At 38.1% G+C, this 20,354-nt stretch overlaps 1 protein-coding gene across 3 annotated transcripts in view; it reads right to left on the bottom strand.

Annotated features, from left to right (window-relative positions):
• Positions 1 to 191: 191 nt before the first annotated feature.
• Positions 192 to 20,354, bottom strand: part of LOC134263720 (polycystin-1-like) — a 50,836-nt gene continuing 30,673 nt past the window's right edge. For 2 of the 3 annotated variants that reach the window (XM_062746102.1, XM_062746104.1), the window contains 26 exons: positions 15,142 to 20,321; positions 14,853 to 15,005; positions 14,048 to 14,685; positions 13,615 to 13,918; positions 12,250 to 13,283; positions 11,763 to 12,018; positions 11,452 to 11,647; positions 10,988 to 11,296; positions 10,454 to 10,788; positions 10,186 to 10,338; positions 9,807 to 9,935; positions 8,918 to 9,058; positions 8,429 to 8,541; positions 7,873 to 8,058; positions 7,568 to 7,719; positions 7,018 to 7,361; positions 6,678 to 6,922; positions 6,397 to 6,527; positions 5,990 to 6,167; positions 5,405 to 5,530; positions 5,045 to 5,222; positions 4,521 to 4,808; positions 4,276 to 4,410; positions 3,797 to 4,114; positions 3,288 to 3,470; positions 192 to 3,144 (listed from right to left, as the gene is read on the bottom strand). In XM_062746102.1, coding sequence (XP_062602086.1) covers positions 2,740 to 3,144; positions 3,288 to 3,470; positions 3,797 to 4,114; positions 4,276 to 4,410; positions 4,521 to 4,808; positions 5,045 to 5,222; positions 5,405 to 5,530; positions 5,990 to 6,167; positions 6,397 to 6,527; positions 6,678 to 6,922; positions 7,018 to 7,361; positions 7,568 to 7,719; positions 7,873 to 8,058; positions 8,429 to 8,541; positions 8,918 to 9,058; positions 9,807 to 9,935; positions 10,186 to 10,338; positions 10,454 to 10,788; positions 10,988 to 11,296; positions 11,452 to 11,647; positions 11,763 to 12,018; positions 12,250 to 13,283; positions 13,615 to 13,918; positions 14,048 to 14,685; positions 14,853 to 15,005; positions 15,142 to 20,321 — 11,810 coding nt within the window. In that variant the 3' untranslated portion in view covers positions 192 to 2,739. The remainder of the gene's footprint in view (positions 3,145 to 3,287; positions 3,471 to 3,796; positions 4,115 to 4,275; positions 4,411 to 4,520; positions 4,809 to 5,044; positions 5,223 to 5,404; positions 5,531 to 5,989; positions 6,168 to 6,396; positions 6,528 to 6,677; positions 6,923 to 7,017; positions 7,362 to 7,567; positions 7,720 to 7,872; positions 8,059 to 8,428; positions 8,542 to 8,917; positions 9,059 to 9,806; positions 9,936 to 10,185; positions 10,339 to 10,453; positions 10,789 to 10,987; positions 11,297 to 11,451; positions 11,648 to 11,762; positions 12,019 to 12,249; positions 13,284 to 13,614; positions 13,919 to 14,047; positions 14,686 to 14,852; positions 15,006 to 15,141; positions 20,322 to 20,354) is intronic. The other variant, XM_062746103.1, reaches the window with a different exon arrangement.

Genomic DNA, 20,354 nt, shown 5'->3' with positions numbered 1-20,354 from the left:
CCCCTAACTTCATTGAGGTGACCTGAAAATTGAATTGGCAGTTTGTCTCTTCTCTGTTAACAACTGAGGCATAATTTGTTACAATCTGTGCCTTACAATTGAGGGAAAATACTGCACATCAAATTTCTGCACATGAATGGATAAACAGTTGGTCATATAAAATAAAGATGTAAAAACAACAAAACAATATAATCAGTCAAGAAGCAACACGCTTTAATGACACTCGTCAGATACAGTAGAAATGGTGGTGATAGGAGGCACCTAGAAATAGATCACTCTTATATACAAAAACAAAAAAAAATAACATCAACAGACATAGTGGGAATCAACAATATTAAAGATTTGATTTTTCAAAATATAATAATAAAACATCTAGAAGGCTTGAACAAATAGACTGAAATGTCATGAAAATGTTCACAAACATAACTACGTGTACATTCACTGATACATGTACTAAAGGCACTTTTATCTGATGAATTTGTACTTGATAATGTATAATAGGCACCAAATTTTAAGAAAAAAAAAATGATTAGCACTTATAGATCTGTTAAGGGCTTCAACAAAGTTTCTATGAAACATTTTTTTCAACAAATGTATATTTGCTTTTATAGTATTGAATTTAACTCTTCAACAAAAATTTAGTATTGAATTCTGCAGAGCCTATAAAAAATTTAGTTCTTAAAAATAAAACAAAAATATTTAAAAAATTTACAATAAAAAAAAAAACAGAAAGTGAATGTTTAAAATATGTAACAAATATTTTATATTGTTTTATTGAGCAATATTTTCTGCAAAATCTTGGCCATTTTGATTTTTTTTTTCCAGAGAGAAACAATGAAATGCACCTAATTAAGACATAGCATTTGTCATCCAAGATGCTAATAGAGATATAAAAGTCAGTGTAACATAAAATCTGTAAAAAAGATTCAATAGCCCTAATTCTACTGCCCAAACTGCACATCAGCTAAACTAAACAATTACACTGTCACATTCACTCTCTAAAAGGAGGCAGTTGCACATTTATAAATTTTACTTTAAAGAATTGTGCTTTTAAACAAATAAAAACTGGCACTTGCACTATTTCTTTCACACTAGAATAAAAAAAAAAATGAAAACATCCCCCATAAAAAATTGATCAACAATACATAAAAAATTCATAACAAATATGTTCATAAATAATACTGCATATATATCACATATATAATAAATTCACCTGAATGCATATATTGAAAAAAATATAAAGTAGAATTCACAGCATATATGGACGGTTTACTTAGAAAAACAAGTTTTCTCGCTTTCAAGTGGTTGGAATAAAAAAAATTCGTGTGATTCACCATTATTAAAATACATGTAATAGGTATTTTTCTCCTGACAGTTTTTAACTACCTATATAAGTAATAGAATTCAGTTTAATTTATTCCCACATTTGGCACAATTCCAATCCATGTACAGGATTACTAACATTTATTTGGCAATATAGTTTTCTCTTAAACACATTAAGTACAAAAAATATTGAGCTTATATAAAGATAAACTTGTTGTTAATGATACGTTACCATACACATCTATCAAATTTGGATAATTTTTTTGGACTTAACAATTTCATAAAACAGGTAACTGGGACCTGGCATAAATATTTATTATCACAATATCAGCTTAACGATTTGCAAATTTAGCTTTATCACATCCACAAATAACTGTAATACCACATCTAAATCACAGATTTTCCCCAGCAACACAATCAGAAATAAAACATCAAAGAATACTACAATGACTTTGTGATCAAGTAACAGACAAACTGTTGAAAGAATAAAGAGCACCAGTATTTGAATACAAAAACTGTTATCATTTTAAGTATTACAACATTTACAAGTAGCTGACACTTAAAATCATGAACTCATAAAAATGACAGAACAGAAATATTAAGATAGTGAAGATGAAAAAAGAATATTGCAACCATATGCACTTATAACCAAAGATAATAAGTTTACACGAGATAAATAGAACCTCTAACCCAATATAGCAGTTGTATGATAATAAAGGATAGGATATAGTGGACTACAAACTTTGTTAATTATTTTTGATTGGAGCTAGATCATAACGAGAATAAATGACTGATTGTCTAAGTGGTTTCATTATTCTATAAACAAACAATAAAATAATCTACCAAACAACTGGCTTGTACATTTCATGTATATAAATAAACCTATAAATATGGGGAATCAATTTTTATCTGCTCATAAGTTTTGTCAAGATTTGTTGGCACTTTCATCAGCCTTATAGGTTTGTTAAGGCACATATTTTTTTCTTTGTTCAAACAGAATATGTGTGTAGTGATCCTGCAGTAAACAAGTTTTGCAGTGTATCAGCTGTTCACACAAATTCATTTCCGTTCGGTAGTGGAGTTTTTTCTCGTTCTCTCCTCCATATCGTTTGGCATTATAAGTGAGACATATACCCTACAGGCATCCTACTGTGAACCAGATTTGTTTCACCTCACAATTGTAATGAATAACATTGGATATGTTAAATATGGTACATGGAATTGATGTCAGGTGAATAAAATGAAACTACAATGATAAAACTATAATGAATCCCTGAAGTGGTAGGTGATGAATGTCATCTAATAATTTAATATGGTCCTATCCATTTTGGGGTTTTTGGTATCACAATGAACCATGACTTCTTTTTCCAATTATTGAACACATTGGAGCACTGAAAATTTTGAAACACTTTTTGCTCAGTTATTCCATGCTGACCTCGAGGGCTTTATGCTTTTGAAAAAGTTATAAATAGATTTCCTCTCCCTCGAGCCCAATGGTTTTGCCTCTGATGTATTATCTGTGGCGATTCGACCTCCATCACTGAGAGGTCGCCGACCTTTAGGTGCTGTAGGTTTACTGGGACCACTAGCACTACTTGAGGGTTGAAGGTCACTTTTCCCTGGTAGACTCTTCTGAGTCATTGTCCTGTGGGGCACCTTTGTCACTGGCCTGCCCCGTTCTACTGGGGGTGTCTCCTTCCATTGAAGAAGACCTTGTCTCTCAGATTCATAGTTCTTAAGGCGACTCTGGAAACCCCATTCATCTACTTCCTTCTGGGTTTTGGCAATCATATCATCTTCCTTCTCATCCAAGAACTCCACCTGAAAAATAAGCAATCCTGTTAATGCAGATGCTACCTTCCTACTTTTTTTGTGAAAACAGTACTAAATACAGAGGCTATTTTGCATCAGACATGTCCTTTTTTACAACATTTTTAAATATCTAGATTAATGTGTATACAGACCCTTCTCATTGTCTTTAGAAGGTCCTCCCATTTAGCTGACAACAGACCTGCTGCTGACATGCTTGACTTGACAGGAACAGGAAGGGGTGTGTCCTCCACCTCACCATAGGAACGGTTAGAATGACTAGTAGAGCATCTGTCTGACACTGATCGCTGCCCCGCAAAATGAACTCTCCTGGTTTTCTGTTATACATAACATGTGCATTAAATATAAACTTGCTTGAAAAATAGTGTTTCATATTGTTATACAAAATATTCAGTATGCACAGTTTTACAAATTGTCTAACTCTTAGTTAAGTGATTGGTATGTAAACATTGACCGTTACAGTAAACTGATGATGATAAAAAGTTGTTTGGGCAAATGATCCAATTCTTTACGTATGTGTCTATAAAATAAAGTTCACAAAACAATTATAAAGTTATCACTCTCTAGCCTCGATAACAATTAAAGAATTCAGCAAAATATCAAGAACCATTTTATTGCATGCAAGGCTGCAACAAACATTTACCTCTTTTGGTTTTTCAAATCCAGCCCAAAGTTTGAACCTCTTCATCATAAAATCAATCATCTCATAGTCCTGAAGATCCAATGTACTCTTGTAGTACATTTGTGACTTGACCGTCTTATATGAATCATTCAACACGGCAATTATCAGCGCTATGGTGAGACCATATGTAAATATATAGTAGGAGTAGAAGAAGCAGTGAGTGAAGATGGTGTCCATCTCCAGCATGGGGAAGAAGTTGAATCTTCCTCGAATCATTCCTAGTAGAGTCATCAGTGTAGTCCAGTAGTTCTCAAAGCCATCCATATGGTTTCCCAAGAACTGAAAAATTTTAATCAGAATTTAAAAAAAAAAAAATCATTTGAATAGAGTAGACAGATCTAACATGTAGAGTGCTAGATTCACTAAATTACATATACAGCACATTATATCAAGTGTATATGAGAAAAATTACAAGATATTTCACATAATAATGTACATACCAGGTAGGCAATCATTCCATGAGCCAGATAGAGAACACTGAAAATGACCAGAACTCCCACCAGTTTAGGGAAAGCACTGCTCAAAGTCTTCTCATACTTATGCAGGACCTTGATAAACCGAATCTGTTTGACAACCTAGAGAAAAGGCAGGGGAAAAAATTAATCCAATGCACAACAAAACAAAACTGCATGCAGATGTATAAAATCTTTGATGCTGTCTAGGGAACCTAAAAAAGAAACCATACCTTAAACATGAGAAGGAAGAGCAGCCAGGCATGTAGATATCTAGCTGCTGTGTGGATGTCTGAGACCTTCTCAAAGTTGGTGAAGACTCTGGGGTTGCCGAGGAATGTTGAGAAAGTATCTGTGGCTGTGGCCAAGCAGCCTATGTACAGCCCAATGCTCACGACAGCCATCAAGGTGGTCAGCATCTCCAGCCAATTCCAGGCATCCAGGAAATAGTCCCTGCCTTGTTCTCGGATTTGTATTACAATGTGGATTAGATAGTAGGTTACCACAAGGAATAGAATCACCTGTGAACAAAGCAATGCACTGTCAGTCAAAGGCATTGGCATAAAAATGATTTCTTCAGACTTTCATTCACCCAAAAATACATGTTATTGTGCATGTTTAATTTTTCCTCTTTAAAATTTTTGCAAAGTTATGATTATGCAATCCAGTGGAAAATGAATGTTTTCAAAGTACAGGTACTCTGAACTGTTAAAAACATGAATAAATATGTAAATAAATCTATTGAAAGTAAATGTACCTCGCAGACCATGACTGGTTCCACCACATCATCAATGTATCTGAGAAGTTTATTGGTCTGAATGTCAAATGAGGTATTCATCCCTCCAGTGAGAGGGAACTCCACTATCAGGGTGGTAAAGGTTGTTAGATCCTCAGCGGGATTGTACATGGTGAAATCAATAAACACAGCTCTTGTCCTAGAAGGAAAAATAAAAAAACATCCTAAAAAGTTGTCTTTGCTTATGACAGAAGGTCCTACTATTTGATGTTACCAATATGAAGATTTTTCCCCTTACACTTGTTGATTGTCAAAATGTTTTCTTGATAGAGAAACTAAATCATTGTTAAACTCTACAAAATATGATAAAAACAGACATACCTAAGATCAATCCAATCCTTGGTTTGTAAATCTTGTAGAGCAGTCAGGGACTCATTAAAGGTAGATCCCAGGTATTGTACATAACCACCTCCACCATAGGAAAACACATAGCCTTGTCTTCTCTTACTGCAATTACAAAACATAGCTCAGGCTAACTTGCATAACAATAAACAAGATAGGAATACCATCTAGAAGATATTACGCACATCAACTTTGTTTGAAGTACAACTGTGGATTCCTTATTTTTTGCGAGTACTTATTATTGCGAAATGGTGCTTTAACGTCAAAATGCGAGAATTTTTATTCACGAATGGACAGTTGATCAAGAGAATTTCCATGGATTTCAGCACCATAAAAATAAAGGGAGTATTTTTATTTCGCGAGGAATAAATTCCTCGCGTTTAATTAGGAATTTACAGTAGTATTTTAATACTAACTTAAGGGTCTTACAGGATAGAAGTACATGTACTTTGCTAATATGGGTTTTTTATCCAATCTCTACCTGTACATATCTGTCTGGCTGTCAATATTCTAAAGAGAGATTTTCTTGGCCTACTAACACATCTTCTATAATTTGCTCCCTACCTTTCTGTCTGGCTGTCTGTGTGGTACCGCCAGGAGAGGTTCTGTGATTGGGTAATATTCCACAGGTATCCATAGTTGTACTTGTCTTCGGTATACCCCAGACTTCCCTCACACTCAGTGGCCCCCGCCAGACTATCCAAACCTGAGTGTAGTGGGTAATCCTTCACAGGGCACGGTTCTACAATAAACAGAATGCAATCATCAGAAATATTCACATAAATCATGTAAATACAGCTGAATTCCAACACTGGGCATCTTAAACTTAAACTGTTGAATAGAGTTGTTTGTACACTGTACCTCACAAATATATGTATAAAGAATAAATACAGTGCTGCTGATAATTTTTCTTTATGTTCACATTTTTTTTCAATACAAAGCCAGGAATGATAGTGATCCTGCCTTCATACCTCTCAGGCCCCTGACTTGTCGGAGTCTGGCCACACCCAGTAACGTGTTGAACTCTGTGTATGAAGTCAGTTCATCATAATGGAGGCCACTGATCAGAACAGATTGAGTCCAGGTCCAAAGCTCTTCCACACTGGAAAAAATAAGCATGCACAAATCAGTAAATTCTCTTTTATAATGATGTCAAACCTTAGATTATTTTTTTTAGTTAAGATATAATCCAGATATAACAATGATGAAACACACGACTTAACAAAACATTGAATGCCAGTAATTTCTGTACCTGGATATATTTTGGAATGCCTTGTTACTGTTAGGAATGTTGGTCCTGATAAAGCTCTCCTCCACTGCCTGTGACATCGTATAAGTGTGGTGTGAGAAGTTAGTGTAGCACAGAGCCATCACTAACAACAGGTAAAACATGTAGGCCACAAACTGTCTCAACATCAGTCTCAGGCGCTGAATCTTCATCCCATCCTCTTTGGCCTTTAGCAAGGCAAAGCCACTCAAAGGACTAAACTTCACCTCCTATAAACAAAAAATCATTTTAGTATTCATTTTGACATGTATTCAAATTATCTACTAAGTAGCTTTCTCTTTTTATGTATTTCAGAGTCTGTTACCTTGACAAGCTCGTTAGACATGTCAAACTTCGGTTCGTTGTCGATGACATCATCTGTGTCCTCCGTCTTTTTCTCCCAGGCGGCCAGGTACAGGGCTATAAATAGCGCCTTGACGGGCTCCACAAACAGGAAGGAGAAGATGAAGCAGAACAGCAGGGCCAGCAGCCACTGGAGGGCGATGTCTGCCCCGAACTGTCTGCCATACAAAATAACCAGGATACAGGACGTGCCTGACAGGAGGAAGCAGAGGACGTAACCCACGTAGATACACCAGGCTGGCAGGGAGCAAGGCTTCTTACTGGTGGCTGGGGCCTCCATGGTCATCTCACTGTAACCATCAGTATCTGTAAAATCATTAGAAGTATTATACAAAAGTGAGACTTGGAAATAAGAAACACAGAATAAACAGATCAAGTCTAAAGGACAATTTATACCTGTAGTGATATATTTGAAAACATTTTTCATTGAGAAAGTCTGAATATATGAAAACAATTAAGCTAAACAATATGGTATATACTTCTCATCGATTTATTTCAAATATGCTACTTACAGAAATCAGTTGTGGTTCTCTGGGCTAGTCCCATGTCTGGTTCTAATGGACCGATGTGTTCTACCTCTGGTAACGACACTCCAGTGGAGGTAGTGTGAAGTTTAGAGACCCACTTAGACACCTTGTTACTGCTCGCTGATGGGGTCTTTCTTCTACAATGGCAAACATATCATGCATAAACGTTGTTCATTTACATAAGTTGAAAAATGAAAACATGGCTAATCCATCAGAAATCCAGTTAAGAAGGACTCTATTAAATATGAACCAAATCTATATGCAGCAAATAGATATCTTATATGACTAACATGTTTGGATCCTGTCTTGGGTTAAAGCTTTTTTGTGAGCCAGAGGAGTGCGGGGGTCTGCCGGAACCAATGGAGACTGACGACACTCGTCTCTGGATTGAGGACTTCTGTTTTGGTTTCACCATCTCTTCATCCATTAAAAGGTCATCCAGGTCATCATGTTTTTTCTGCGGCATTGTGTGTTTTCTGTGGATAGAGATTTTATATGTAAAATAAAATCAAACTAAATCTATTCAATATTTTGGGTTAAAAACTACATTTTATCTCATTTCAAATATGCACATCTACACATTTTTTCCTAAATATCTGCAAAGTTTAATGAAATTCTGTGCAGAGGTTTAAGAGGAGTTGCGCTGACAAAAAAACAGGACTCACGGACTGACTGACTGACACTCTGACTGACTGACGATGGGTCAAAAACATTATACCTCACGCAACTTGTTGCATGGGGTATAATAATTATTATATCATTGTTCTTTACTTTCATTTTTAAGTGAATATACAGTTTTCCAGGTCCTACAGTATTGCATTTTCTAAAGCTGTATAAATTTGTTACCTGGTGAGAGGCTTAGCACCTCCACCTTGTAATGCTCGTTTGGTTTCTCTAGCCATGGCATCCTGTTCAACACCATCCAGATAATTCAAGATGTCTTCAGCTGCCTCTTTTACCTTACAGAAAAATGGTTAATAATGAAGAACAAGTTCAAGCTATGACCAACTATTGAAGCAAGACATGTATCATTATTTTTCAGCTTTGCATAATTACATTAAGTATTATACTTTAATTTCTATACAAAAAATAGATATTATTGTCCATCCAACAAATAAGCATGACTTGTTTTCGAATTAAACAGAGTTTTGGTTTGAACAAGAAATCAAAAATAGAAAATTTACTGAATCCTACATTTACTACAAAATATTTGTTTTAATATAGATACAACACATTTGTACAACGAAAACAATGTAAAGAAAAGAACACAGAAAGAAGAGGAGGTTTTTTAGAAACATTCCTAATCAACTGTTAGTATTGTTAGTAAGACCCTACTTCTTGTTCCTTCTCTGGCCTGTGTTGTCCAATTTTAGGGGTTCCCAATCTGTCGTTACCGGTATATCTGGGGATACGGTCTGGCCACATGTCCATGATGGACTGGTCATTCCAGATCCGTGGATTGTTGGTCCTCTTCCACTGTAAGTGTGGGGATCTCTATGATTAGTACACAGAACTAGGGGGTACCTTACAGGCTCAAGACCTACCCTACTTCTGTAAGTTAGTATACATAGATCATTCAAAGTTCAAAACATAGATTATAGCATGAAACAGTAAATCATAGATCTTTCTTCACAATTTTTAAAAAAAAAAAAAGATTTGTCCCAGCTGTAAATTTTTCTTTCTCTGAATAAATTGTGAAAGATCTCTGACTTTTGTAAAGTAAATCCACAACACCTGTCGAAAACGATTCACGACCACAAAACTACAGCAGCAAGGAGCTCTTTATACATGTACTTGACTAAGTGATTTTTTTAAAAAAATTTACCTTTCTTGGTGTTGACTGATGTGCTTAGTGACAGATTTGATAGACAGAATACAGAACCATCTACCTGACATGAACACAGTACTAAGGATCAAGAATACAATATTGATATCACTAAAGGGATATAGAAAACAACATCAAGGGGAATACCACTTGAATTACATGATTGTGTCTATTTTCTTACCACTGTCATCTAACAAGTGATGAAAAAAATATTAATTTTTTTTTTTTCTAATCATTTCCTTTTTTATTTGCATATCAAAAGCATAAAATACAAATCCATCAATGCCAAATAAAAGAAAAAATTCAAAATCACAATCCATTAAAAAATATCACATTCAATCAAATCAACATTGAAAGCTAGCAGGTTTTGTTATAGAGGTGTTAGTACTGGGGTCTTACCCTAGATTTTTCTGGGAATCCCCCCTCAGCAGAATCAGGGAGAGGGACCTTCACAGCGGTCTCCTCACCCCCTTTTCTGGTTTTCAGGGTCTTTGTCTTCCTCAGTGGCTGAGTTGGTTGATGTGGAAGCTGTACAAAAATGCATCAATAATTTGTTACTTTCACTGGCAACATTTATGCCTTTCACAGATAAATTGAAAACAGATACAGGTAATAAAAATAAACTATGATTCAAAAAAATAATCACTTAGTAAATATGTTTTTAAACAATATTAAAGAGTAATTCTGCTTTTTCAATATGTGACTTAACTGTTAATGATCAATTAATACATATGTAATCATTGCCAATAATATACATAACATCTGCCTAAAATCTCACCATAGTGCTGTCTGTGGTACTTTCTCTTTCCATACAAGACAGTAGATCACTCTGGGACTCCGAGCGGAATGAGGAACTATACTGCGATCCACCCAAATCATTATCTATCTCAATTGTTTTAGCTGTTTGTGGTCTGGGATCAAACCCACTGGTCTGTGAACAATGAATAAAACAGCACGATAAAAATACACTTGGATCAAGAAGGTAACACTAATGACTTTTATGCTAAATGAAAGAAATTTTCATGCCTTTATAGAAATTTACATACCTTCGATCTACTCTTCTTGAAGACAAAAATCAACAGGAGACTGAAGGGGAAAACCATGATGTTGCACAAGAATGCCAGAACTACTTCCTCCCAGCCAAAGGATGAAATCCCCTGACTGCTATCGCTAGTGTTAGTTGTCTTCAGGATGCCATACCACATAGCATTTATACCCATAAACACGTACAGGAGTGTAATACACACTGTGGCCCTCTGGACTCGGTTGAATCTACTATTGGCTGGACGATCTAAGATGGACACCCAGAGATGACGATCAGCCATGCTGTTAGAGACTGCATATCTGAACATTCGCGAGAATTTCTTGATCTCAGAAGCACCTGAAATACAGATAAATGGATTAGCAAATTTTCAGACTGCTTATTTCATTATCAATTCATTCATATTCCTTTGCAAGTTTTTGAAAAATATTACTTGAATGCTTTTTCCCATGAATATGACTCAGAAATGTAAATTCAAGACTACAATAATTTCAAAAATTTCGTCGTTTTTTGTAATAAAGATAAAAGAAATGTTTACCAGCTGCTCTAATCTCTTTCTGAATAAATCCCTGCTCTCTTTCAAGTGTCATCCAGCAATTTCCAAAGAAGTAATATTTCTTTTCTGTCTGCATGTCTCTGATGATAACCTGCTTCATATGCCAGCTGGGGTCAAGGCCAAAATTATCATGCCAGATCATGATCTTGTGAACGTTTCCCAGGTTGGTATCATTTGCGATGAAGAACGAGTCGACACAATTACGTTGAAATGCTCCATCTTTGACGAGTTGTCTTTCTTTACTTTTTCCGTATTCTCCATACAGCTTGATGCCAACATGGGCTGTTGTTCCTATAGACAAAACATAAACTAAATCAGTTGTAAAGCAGATTTCAAACTTTTATTTTCAGATAGAGTCTATATATATCACCATATATCTTGATGTAACACCATCACCTATTGGTTGAGAATGAACCAATCCAAGCAAGTCTCTGTGGGGGACTTACCTGAGCCTCTGTCTCTTCCAGTTATCACAGTGATCTGGTACTTAAAGGATCCATCCTTCCCACACAGTGGTATAGTGGCAATTCTGTCCAGGTCAATTTTGTCCATCCGACGACACACAATGACAGCAACAACGTAAATCACAAAGATTACTGAACAAGTTATAAATACCACAGGGTTGTCAGAAAGGTCCAAATCCTGCAAAAAATCAAGAAATCATAAACCACTATTACCATTTTGTGAGCACATGTAAAAGGATACAAGAATCATAATAAAGTAATGGCTGGAAAGGTTTTAAGGAATGTAAAGTTACCGTGAGGTCAGCAAAGCTGATGGCATCTGGTGGAACTAGCATACTCCCTCCAAACGGGGTCAAGTGGTTACAGGTACAAGTGGTGTACATGGGAAGGGATTCTGAGGTGGGGGAGCAGCCTGAGCCACTCCAAGACTCATCAGTGGGGCTGTAGTATCCACAGGAGGTAAAATACAAGGCTGCTGATACATTGTAGGCAAAGTTTGGGTCATTGTTGTAGACAGTGATTGTATAAGAAGCTGAGGGGTCAAAGGACCTTTAAGAAACAAAGCATCAAGTTTAAAAAAAAATGCAAGTAAGCTCAGTCCTCAATAACGAAATTTCAACAGGACCAGTTCAGCATAGAAACTTTAAAATATGAACATGATCTGAAGAAAATTTAAACAGAATGAATATGATATGTTTCAAAAGTTCTTTAACATTAAGTTGCTTGATACATGTTTAGTTTGTTGCAAATTAGATTTTACAAATGGTAAAAAATAATTACGTGGAGTCTATGAACATGGTGTAATTGGTATGGTCCATTCCAGCCACCATATGTAAACTCTGCAGGATCAGTTTCTGCTCAAATGTTGAAGAAGTGGCCACATAACCTTTACCCAGGTAGAACTCGATCTCATCCAGGGGGTCTGCTATACTGTCATTGATCAAGGATATCCTCAGCTGAATGTGCATAGCATGACCAGCCTTGGACCCTGCAGTGTTAATGTTTATTTTCCTCTTGGAGCTCTTTTCTATTTCATATGTTGCCATAGTCAGACCTTCTGTGGGATCATATGCAGGATTGGAAATCAGTCCCCCACCATCAATATTGGAGTATCCACTTGTGGTACCATCTGGAAGATAGAACTTGAGAGCCCTGGATTCAGACAAACTCTGTACAGCAATATCTGAGCCAGAAGTATCCTTGAAAGACATGATCATGATTTTGGAATTGACTTGTGTTGTGGAATAGCCCCAGGTGAATGGGTTTCTTGAGATCCCCATTACGAGCTGCAGTACTTCTGTTCCTGGAGTAACAATTCCATTCAGTGTCTCATTTGAAGATTGTACAGCCATTCCTGCAGACTGGTACAAAGTATCAGGAACATCACTCTTGGTTCTCAGTCCATAAAACATAATTCCACTCAACTCCTCCTCCAGAGGGTCCTGACCCAGAATCTGGTTCTTCAGATTCACTGTGACGATTTCCTCACTGTTCTCGAACGCTTTGTTGACCACAAATTTCTTGTGGTCTTCATCTGACCTAGAGGCTGAGTGGGTATCACTTGTACTGATGTTGGCTTTGAAAGATGTAATGAGGGAAGCTTCCAGGGACTTTGTAGAGTTGACCACAGACGTGGCATCATATACCCCTGCATTGGCAGCAGCCATAAGATTTGAGATGCAGGCCATCAGGTGGGTTGTCAGAACAGAGTTGTCATTTGCTCCTTGAATGCTTCTCATTGAGGACTTTAGAGTATCTACCTGGTTCAGGGCAATAGTCTGTGATTCCTTTGTTTGGAATTCTGTTTCATATTTCTGCAAAGAAAGGTATGAAGACTGCATTATTTACTTGTCATAAATTTCTACAGTTTAATTATACTAACTTATTTCTTTCTCAGGCCTTCAAATGTAAATCACTCAGGATAGTATAAAATAACTACAGCTGAACTTTGGTATATTAAGCAGTTGAGCACAAATATCTCAAATACCATATATATATATATATATGTCAAAGTATTTTGAAGTCAAAATAACTTTTTATTGTATTCTCGAATCTAACTATCTATTTCCAAAGATATTTCTCCATCCTGAGATTAAAATAGCAAGATTTGACTGTAATGAAGATTTTCTAAAACTTTAAACTTACTGTTAAATGCTCCAGAATAAATGCTGTCTGCTCTTTTTCATGGAGGGTCTCTAGTGGCAGCCCCATAGAGGCCAGACCTATAGCATTTCTGATCTTTGTCCTCAGAATCAGTTCGTTGTTTGGATTTCCAGAAGCTGCCACTCGTGACTGCTCGTTTATCTCATGGACCAAAGCAATAGAGTACTGTAGGATCATAGAGGGATTATTCTCCAGAACCATGTTAGCAAGTGTAGTGTTTACCAATGAAAAGATGTACTCAGTGTTTGTTGTGGCACTCAGAGATGGTGCAGCTACTCCAATGGACCTACAAAAATATATATGTATAGGTTGAAGACTTTTTCAAAATTTCAACTTCTTGTAATATTTGTTTGCCAAAAAAAGCTAAATTCCTAGTTAGAAAAATACATAAAGAAAAATCAAGTTTATTACATACTGATCTAATGCTTGAGTCTTGGCACCATGCTCATCCTCAACGAAAATCTTAATCTGCACAGTGTTTCTAGCATTTCCTGGCCATGGAGCTGTGAATATCTTGGCACTGTTGACACTGCCATAGTACTGTACCACGGACTCCTTACCATCAGAACTGTAGGTCTTCACTCTGTAGTACAGCTCTGTGGAGGAGCTCCCTGAATCACTGTAGCCAGAGCAAGTGAAGGTCACTATGTCCTCCAGTGACTTCACAGAGGCAGGGCTCAACGAACATGATCCCCCACTAGGTGCTGTGTTTCCATCAAGTTCGATCTGTCCATAACCAGTGGTGGTTGTGCCTGAATCTACTTTCTGAATTTGGAGTTTGAACTTGTATACAGATGCTGCTGGTAGTTGGCTAGCCTTCACTACCAGATTGATCTTGTCATTTCCTGTTGAAGTTGTTGTGGAGTCCAGAGTCAAGGTGCTAGTTCCATACTCGGCAGTCCAAGTGTAGGTAACACTACTGGCTGAGGCACAGTTAGAACACGAGCCCTCTAGCATTGCCTGATCACCTGCATTGATCACATGATGGTTCTCAGCTGAACAGGAGACACAGTTGATCGACACCAATGGCACATCATTTCCAGAAATTTCAATCTTAAAAAAATATGTCACTAATTTTACCAAATATTTTCATTGCATAAAGAAAACTCTGTCAAATTAACGCCATTCTCAAATAAAAACTGCTATTAGAATACAATGACTGCTATCAATTTTCATGATAAGATAAATTATTAAGAACCAAGCTTATTTTCTCTCCCTACCTCTACAGAGGTGGATCCAGAAGTTCTCCCTGGTGAAGACACAGTCAAGGTCACCCTGTATTTCTGTCCCACCACCATGTTAGTTTTGTCCAATGTCACTGTCCCAGTTGAAGCTGATGTCACATCACTGCAGGCTGTAGGAGATGAAGCTCCCTGAAAAATAACACATTTTTCATTCAAATTTTAGACGAAAACTTAATTCCAAAAGATAAAAGTGGCTACTTGGTTTCTTTCAGAGCATTATTTCAAATAGATTTGAAAGCCTTTTATTGTATATGAAATTACTTACTGATACAACAGAACAGGCCCAGCTGTAGGTGAGTGGAGTGCTACTATCATCTCTGTCATAGGATTCTGTTCCATTCAGAGTCAGAGATGCCAGGTTGGAAACCGTTCTGGAGTTACCTCCAGACAACAAAGCAACAAGCGGAGATTCTATCACAGTCACTGTGTACTGATTTTTTACATTCAATGGAGTTCCATCATATTCAGCTGTTGTTTTAATACAGTAATATCCATAAGGTAATGTCTTTCCTGGAATGGTGATTTTGGAGCTAGTGGCATACACTGTGGATGGGAGAGAAAATGCAGTCAAAGTGCCACTGCAAGAGGCAGACGACACTGAATTAACCTCCCAGCTGTATTTTATGATGTAGTCCATGCATCCATGCATATCCACATCCAATTCAAAGGACACTGGTGAGGACTTGTAGATGGTACGAGCTGCACTGCCACTGGCCACTACAGTTGGTGCATCACAGGTTAAAGGCTTGATTTCAAAGATAACCACCTCAGTTGCTTCACTGATGGAGTTAAACACAATCAGAGTTCCAGTGTATTGACCATGATCTGCAAACTTCTTTGACAGGAGGTTACTACTTAAATTAACCAAGTTTATAGTGGTTGGGCCGGTAAAAGTCCAGTTATATTTCACTCCTACCAGGTTTTTTCCTCCAACTGCAAACCTTGTGGTATAGTTTACGAAGAACACAGAATGGCTTGTGTCTATGTGCAGATCAGAAATAATCCCAATGATGGTCATTGTACAGGTCAACAATTTGGAGTCCACTAAATTACTGGCATTGACAGATATAGAATATATTCCAGTCGTGTCAAACATGGTAGAAAAGCTAGATCCGGTATGGGTTGCTCCATTAATGACTTCCCAGCTATAGGTGACATCTGTCCCTGCTGAAATGGACGTCGACATGTTCACCGCCGTGTCCTCTACAGCTTCTGTGTCACAGCCTGTGATTGCCAGATCCTGAATGACGTCCTGCACAGTTATGTCGACATGAGCTGTTAGGCTGCTTAGTCTGTTACTCACTGTTATGGTTACTGTGTATTTTCCAGGTGATGGGAAAGAATGAGTCAGAGTGTTCACAGTAGTGGATGTAGTTGAACCATCTATGGTCCACGAATAAGTGAGGTGTGTGGCATTTGTATTGTGAACTGCTGTTATGTCTAGAGACTCTGAGCTCTTAGCAACTGTTTTGGTTGGACTTAAGACTAAACTGACTAGTGGAACTTGAACAAAGATCAACAATGTAGTCTCAGGAGAGCTGACTGCATTTTGAACCTTCATTTTCACTGTGTAACTCTCTGCTGATGTAAAGGCATAAACAAAAGTTGTTCCTGTATGAGTGGTTATAGTTGTGCTTGTGGAATCAACAATGGTCCAAGTAACAGTATAAGCATCTCCTTGTCCAACATTTGATGTGAATGTGACATCCTGTCCTTTTGCAACATATGGAGATGTGGTTAAGCTTATGTCATGGGAGATAGAGATATTTTCCACAGCATCCATGACCTGTTGATGATAAGTTGCTATTTTCCAGCTTACTATATTTGATACATTTACACTGAGTGTAAAGTTTCCTTTTCTGGAGAACAGGTAATCTAGTGTATTGGTAGTGCTGGATAGAGTCTGTGTAACACCATTTTCTTCTACTGACCAGGCATATTCTACATTTGAGCCTGAAGACACTGATACTGTGAGTTGAACACCCGACCCTGTGGCAACATCAGCGGACATATTGGAAGCTATGGCTGGAGTGGACACTTCATCCTGAACATGAACAGTGATTTCTGTATCCACATTAGATTTCACATTGTCCACAACCACTTTCACCTTGTAGTCTCCTGGTGCGGGGAAGGGATGCGAGTAGTTCTGATTTGTACTGGTGACTGTGGATGGGTAAGCATTGCCTGTCAATGCCACATAGTATTTAAAGGAGTTGGAATTCGGGGGATAATACACATTTGGAAGAGCATAGAAAGTGTACGCAGTTCTTGTGATGGCATACTTGTCTGCTATCAGATCTGAGGCTATTGTCACATTGGTTAGCATATTGACAACTGTGATTTGAATTGCTGATGACTTCACACTGATCATATTGTAAGCTGTCCCATTTAGTTGGTAATGGTCAGCTCTGTCAAACCCAGGGTTTGTTATACTGCTTGTTTCATGATATATCTCTGCACAAGTAGCACAAAACTTCCAAATATACTTCACATCTGAACCATCTGTGACCGTAAGGGTGTATGTCATGGTCTCATTTACCAGTGCTATAGTTGGCATGACAGAGGAGGCTGGGAAAGCTACACTACTGATGCGGGACTGAGCTGCAATTGGAATCTGCTTGGTCTGTGAGTCCACCTCATTTGAAGCAGTTACAGACAAGGTTCTATTTCCAGGGGTATATGTATGGGCAAATGTGGCTGCAGTCTGAGCAGTGGAAGGAGTTCCATCGAAGTTGAACACAAACTGCAGGTCAGATCCTCCAGTATATGTAGCAGTGAATGATATTGATACACCTGCCTCTAAAAAATAGTTCCCAACACCATCAGTAACACAGGAGGCACAGGTAATTCCCAAAGTCTCAATCATGGCTTGGACACTGAAACGGGTGGTTTGGGTCTGAGAGCTGATTGCATTGGACACATTAACCGCTACAGAGTAAGTCCCAGCAGTTGTGAAGTTAAGGTCGATGTAATTTGTTGACCCTGTGTTGTATTGCACTCCATTGCATTCCCAAATAAAGACAAGGTTTGTTCCATCACTTACATTGGCTGTGATTGTCACAACAGCTGCAGCAGTGGAATTGAGCTTGCCTGTTCCAGAATTATCCACGGTCAATCCTTGGACTTTTCGCATCACAGAAATGGCTGAAGAATTGGAAATAGTATTAGAAATGGAAGGGTCTGTTACATTCACCATTATGATGTAATCACCTGATGTTGTATAAGTGTGTGTTGCTATTGTTTTGGCTACACCAGTCTCCGTAATGGAATCTCCATAATCCCATGTGACCGATAATTGAGTTATGTCGTGGTGGAGCAAACTCACATTCATAGCAACTGCAGTGTTCTGTTCCACATATCTACTGTGAATGAAAGATGTAATCACCAGTGTATCTGCTGACACTACTTTAATTTCCATATTAACTCTCTTGAAGTCAATATCATTTCTGGTGGATATTGTCAAAGTATAGATACCAGTGGCAGTGAATGTGTACGTAAGAACATTGTTAGGTGTATATCCTGAGTCAAATCCCAAGCTGTCAATTTTGAACTGGTAATTTAAGCTTGTTCCTGCTGTCACGGTTGCAGTGTAAGTCTGAGAGGAATTTTCCACCACAAACTGGTCACCACTTACAGCAAAGTTACTAATTTTCTCCTGCACAAGTAAGGTTATGAAATGGAAGGCTGTACTTGGGCCATTAGTGGCTATACAGGTAGCATTAAAATCACCAGGATTTGCATAAGTATGCTGCTTGGTAGAATCAGTAATATTCACGTCTTTCGCACTTCCATCACCATAGTCAAAAGTATACACTATAGCACCATATGTGGTTGGAGCAGGATCCATTTTAGCCTGAAGTGTTGCTGTATTTCCTTTTTCAAGATACACATTTTGAGCCATAAGATAGAAGTTGGTAATTGGGTCAATGACTTCAACATTTATTGATGCATTTTTGGTTTCTCCAAATTCATCAGTTATAGATACAGAAACTGTGTAATTCCCTGCAGTTGGAAAAGTAAAGTCTCTTGATACAGAGTACGCTGTGGACCCAATCTCTTCTGTTGTGGTCTGTACTGTAGAATTATCTTGTTGCCAGGTGATGGTGACGTCTGCTCCAGCCACAGCGGTTGCTGTTGCCACAAAACTATATGTGTATGTTGAAGCCAGATAATCTCCAAGACTTGTGAAGGCAAGACCTGTGATCCCAGCTTTGTATCGACCCCTGACAGTAATTTCTGCTGTAACATTGGTCAGTCCATCAGTAGCGGTCACTGACACTTGGTAAATTGCCTTGTTTGTAAAAGTGTAAGAAATGGAAGAGGAGGTGGAGGTTGCTACAGCAGCAGATCCATTGTACCTCAGGCTGTAGGATGATGGAGTTCCATCAGTTATGTTGGTAATAAAAGTAGTGGGGGATCCAATTTCTACAATGCTGTTTGAGGTGGGGGTTTCCAGATAAACATTTAATCCAGATAATGGCAGAAGAATATTAACTGTAATTGATTTGGTTTTCTGCAAAGGTAAATCATTGGACACACTCACAGTAATAGTTTGGGAAGCTCCATTACTTTTTAAGAACTTGTACATCTGGTGGGAAAAGATTAATGGACGGTTAGCTTGTGAACACTCTGTAGGATATTGTGCTGCAATACTTGCTGGACAAGAACTCTGAAAAACAACATTGGTATCAACTCCATCCTTAGTCCATCTGGCCACTAGATGTGTTCCTTTGGTTACACTGAACACAAAGTAAGTGTCTGTGTTATCCAAAACATTGACACCACCCGAGGTCTGGATGGGTGGATGAATCCAGGTAATTTCCCCTACTTCTTCCTCAGCTTTGATGGATGCTGTCTTGGGGCTTCCACCAAGTGAAGGCACATTTAATGTATATGTATAACTGTCAGGATCAGTAAAATACTGCAGTGTGCTTGGCACGCTTTCCTGTTGGTTAGCAGTGTACATCAGATTGAAGTAACACGCACTGTTCTGAACCCAGGATGTTGTGTCCGTCTCAACACTATCCCCCACAGCCAGCCAGTCCCGTTTAGAGATACTGTTGTAACTCTGTTCCCAGTCAGATCCAGTGCTGGTGTCACATTTGATGACAGATATGGAGGCATTGGTAGCAAAGGCCAGGACATCATGTTCATACACAGTAAACTCTGACACTGGGACGGTGTATTCCTCCTCTCCCCCGGCCGGTAGAACAACGTAGGTCTGTCCTCGGACTCGATACTTGGGTTTGGTACCGGAGCCAACAAAGAAATTGTTACAGAAGGTGTAAGTGGACAGCCGGTTGGTACAGGAGCAGGGGTCTGTCTTGGGGAGACAGGAATCTGTGATGAGACAGTAGTCTTCATTGCTAGCACATGATGCAGACTTTGTACAGGACTGTGGAGAGCTCACACAGGAACCAAACCAGGCTCCATTTTGATTGCATCCTATCAAAGAGAGAAAGAGTGTGCAGTTCATTT

The sequence above is a fragment of the Saccostrea cucullata genome, unplaced genomic scaffold (genome assembly GCF_032062105.1).
Source record: "Saccostrea cucullata isolate Sc308-1 unplaced genomic scaffold, CSIRO_AGI_Scuc_v1 ctg720, whole genome shotgun sequence".
NCBI classification, from domain to species: Eukaryota; Metazoa; Mollusca; class Bivalvia; order Ostreida; family Ostreidae; genus Saccostrea; species Saccostrea cuccullata.
The sequence above is the reverse complement of the archived record's forward strand: the minus strand, read 5'-3'. Positions and strand labels throughout refer to the sequence as shown.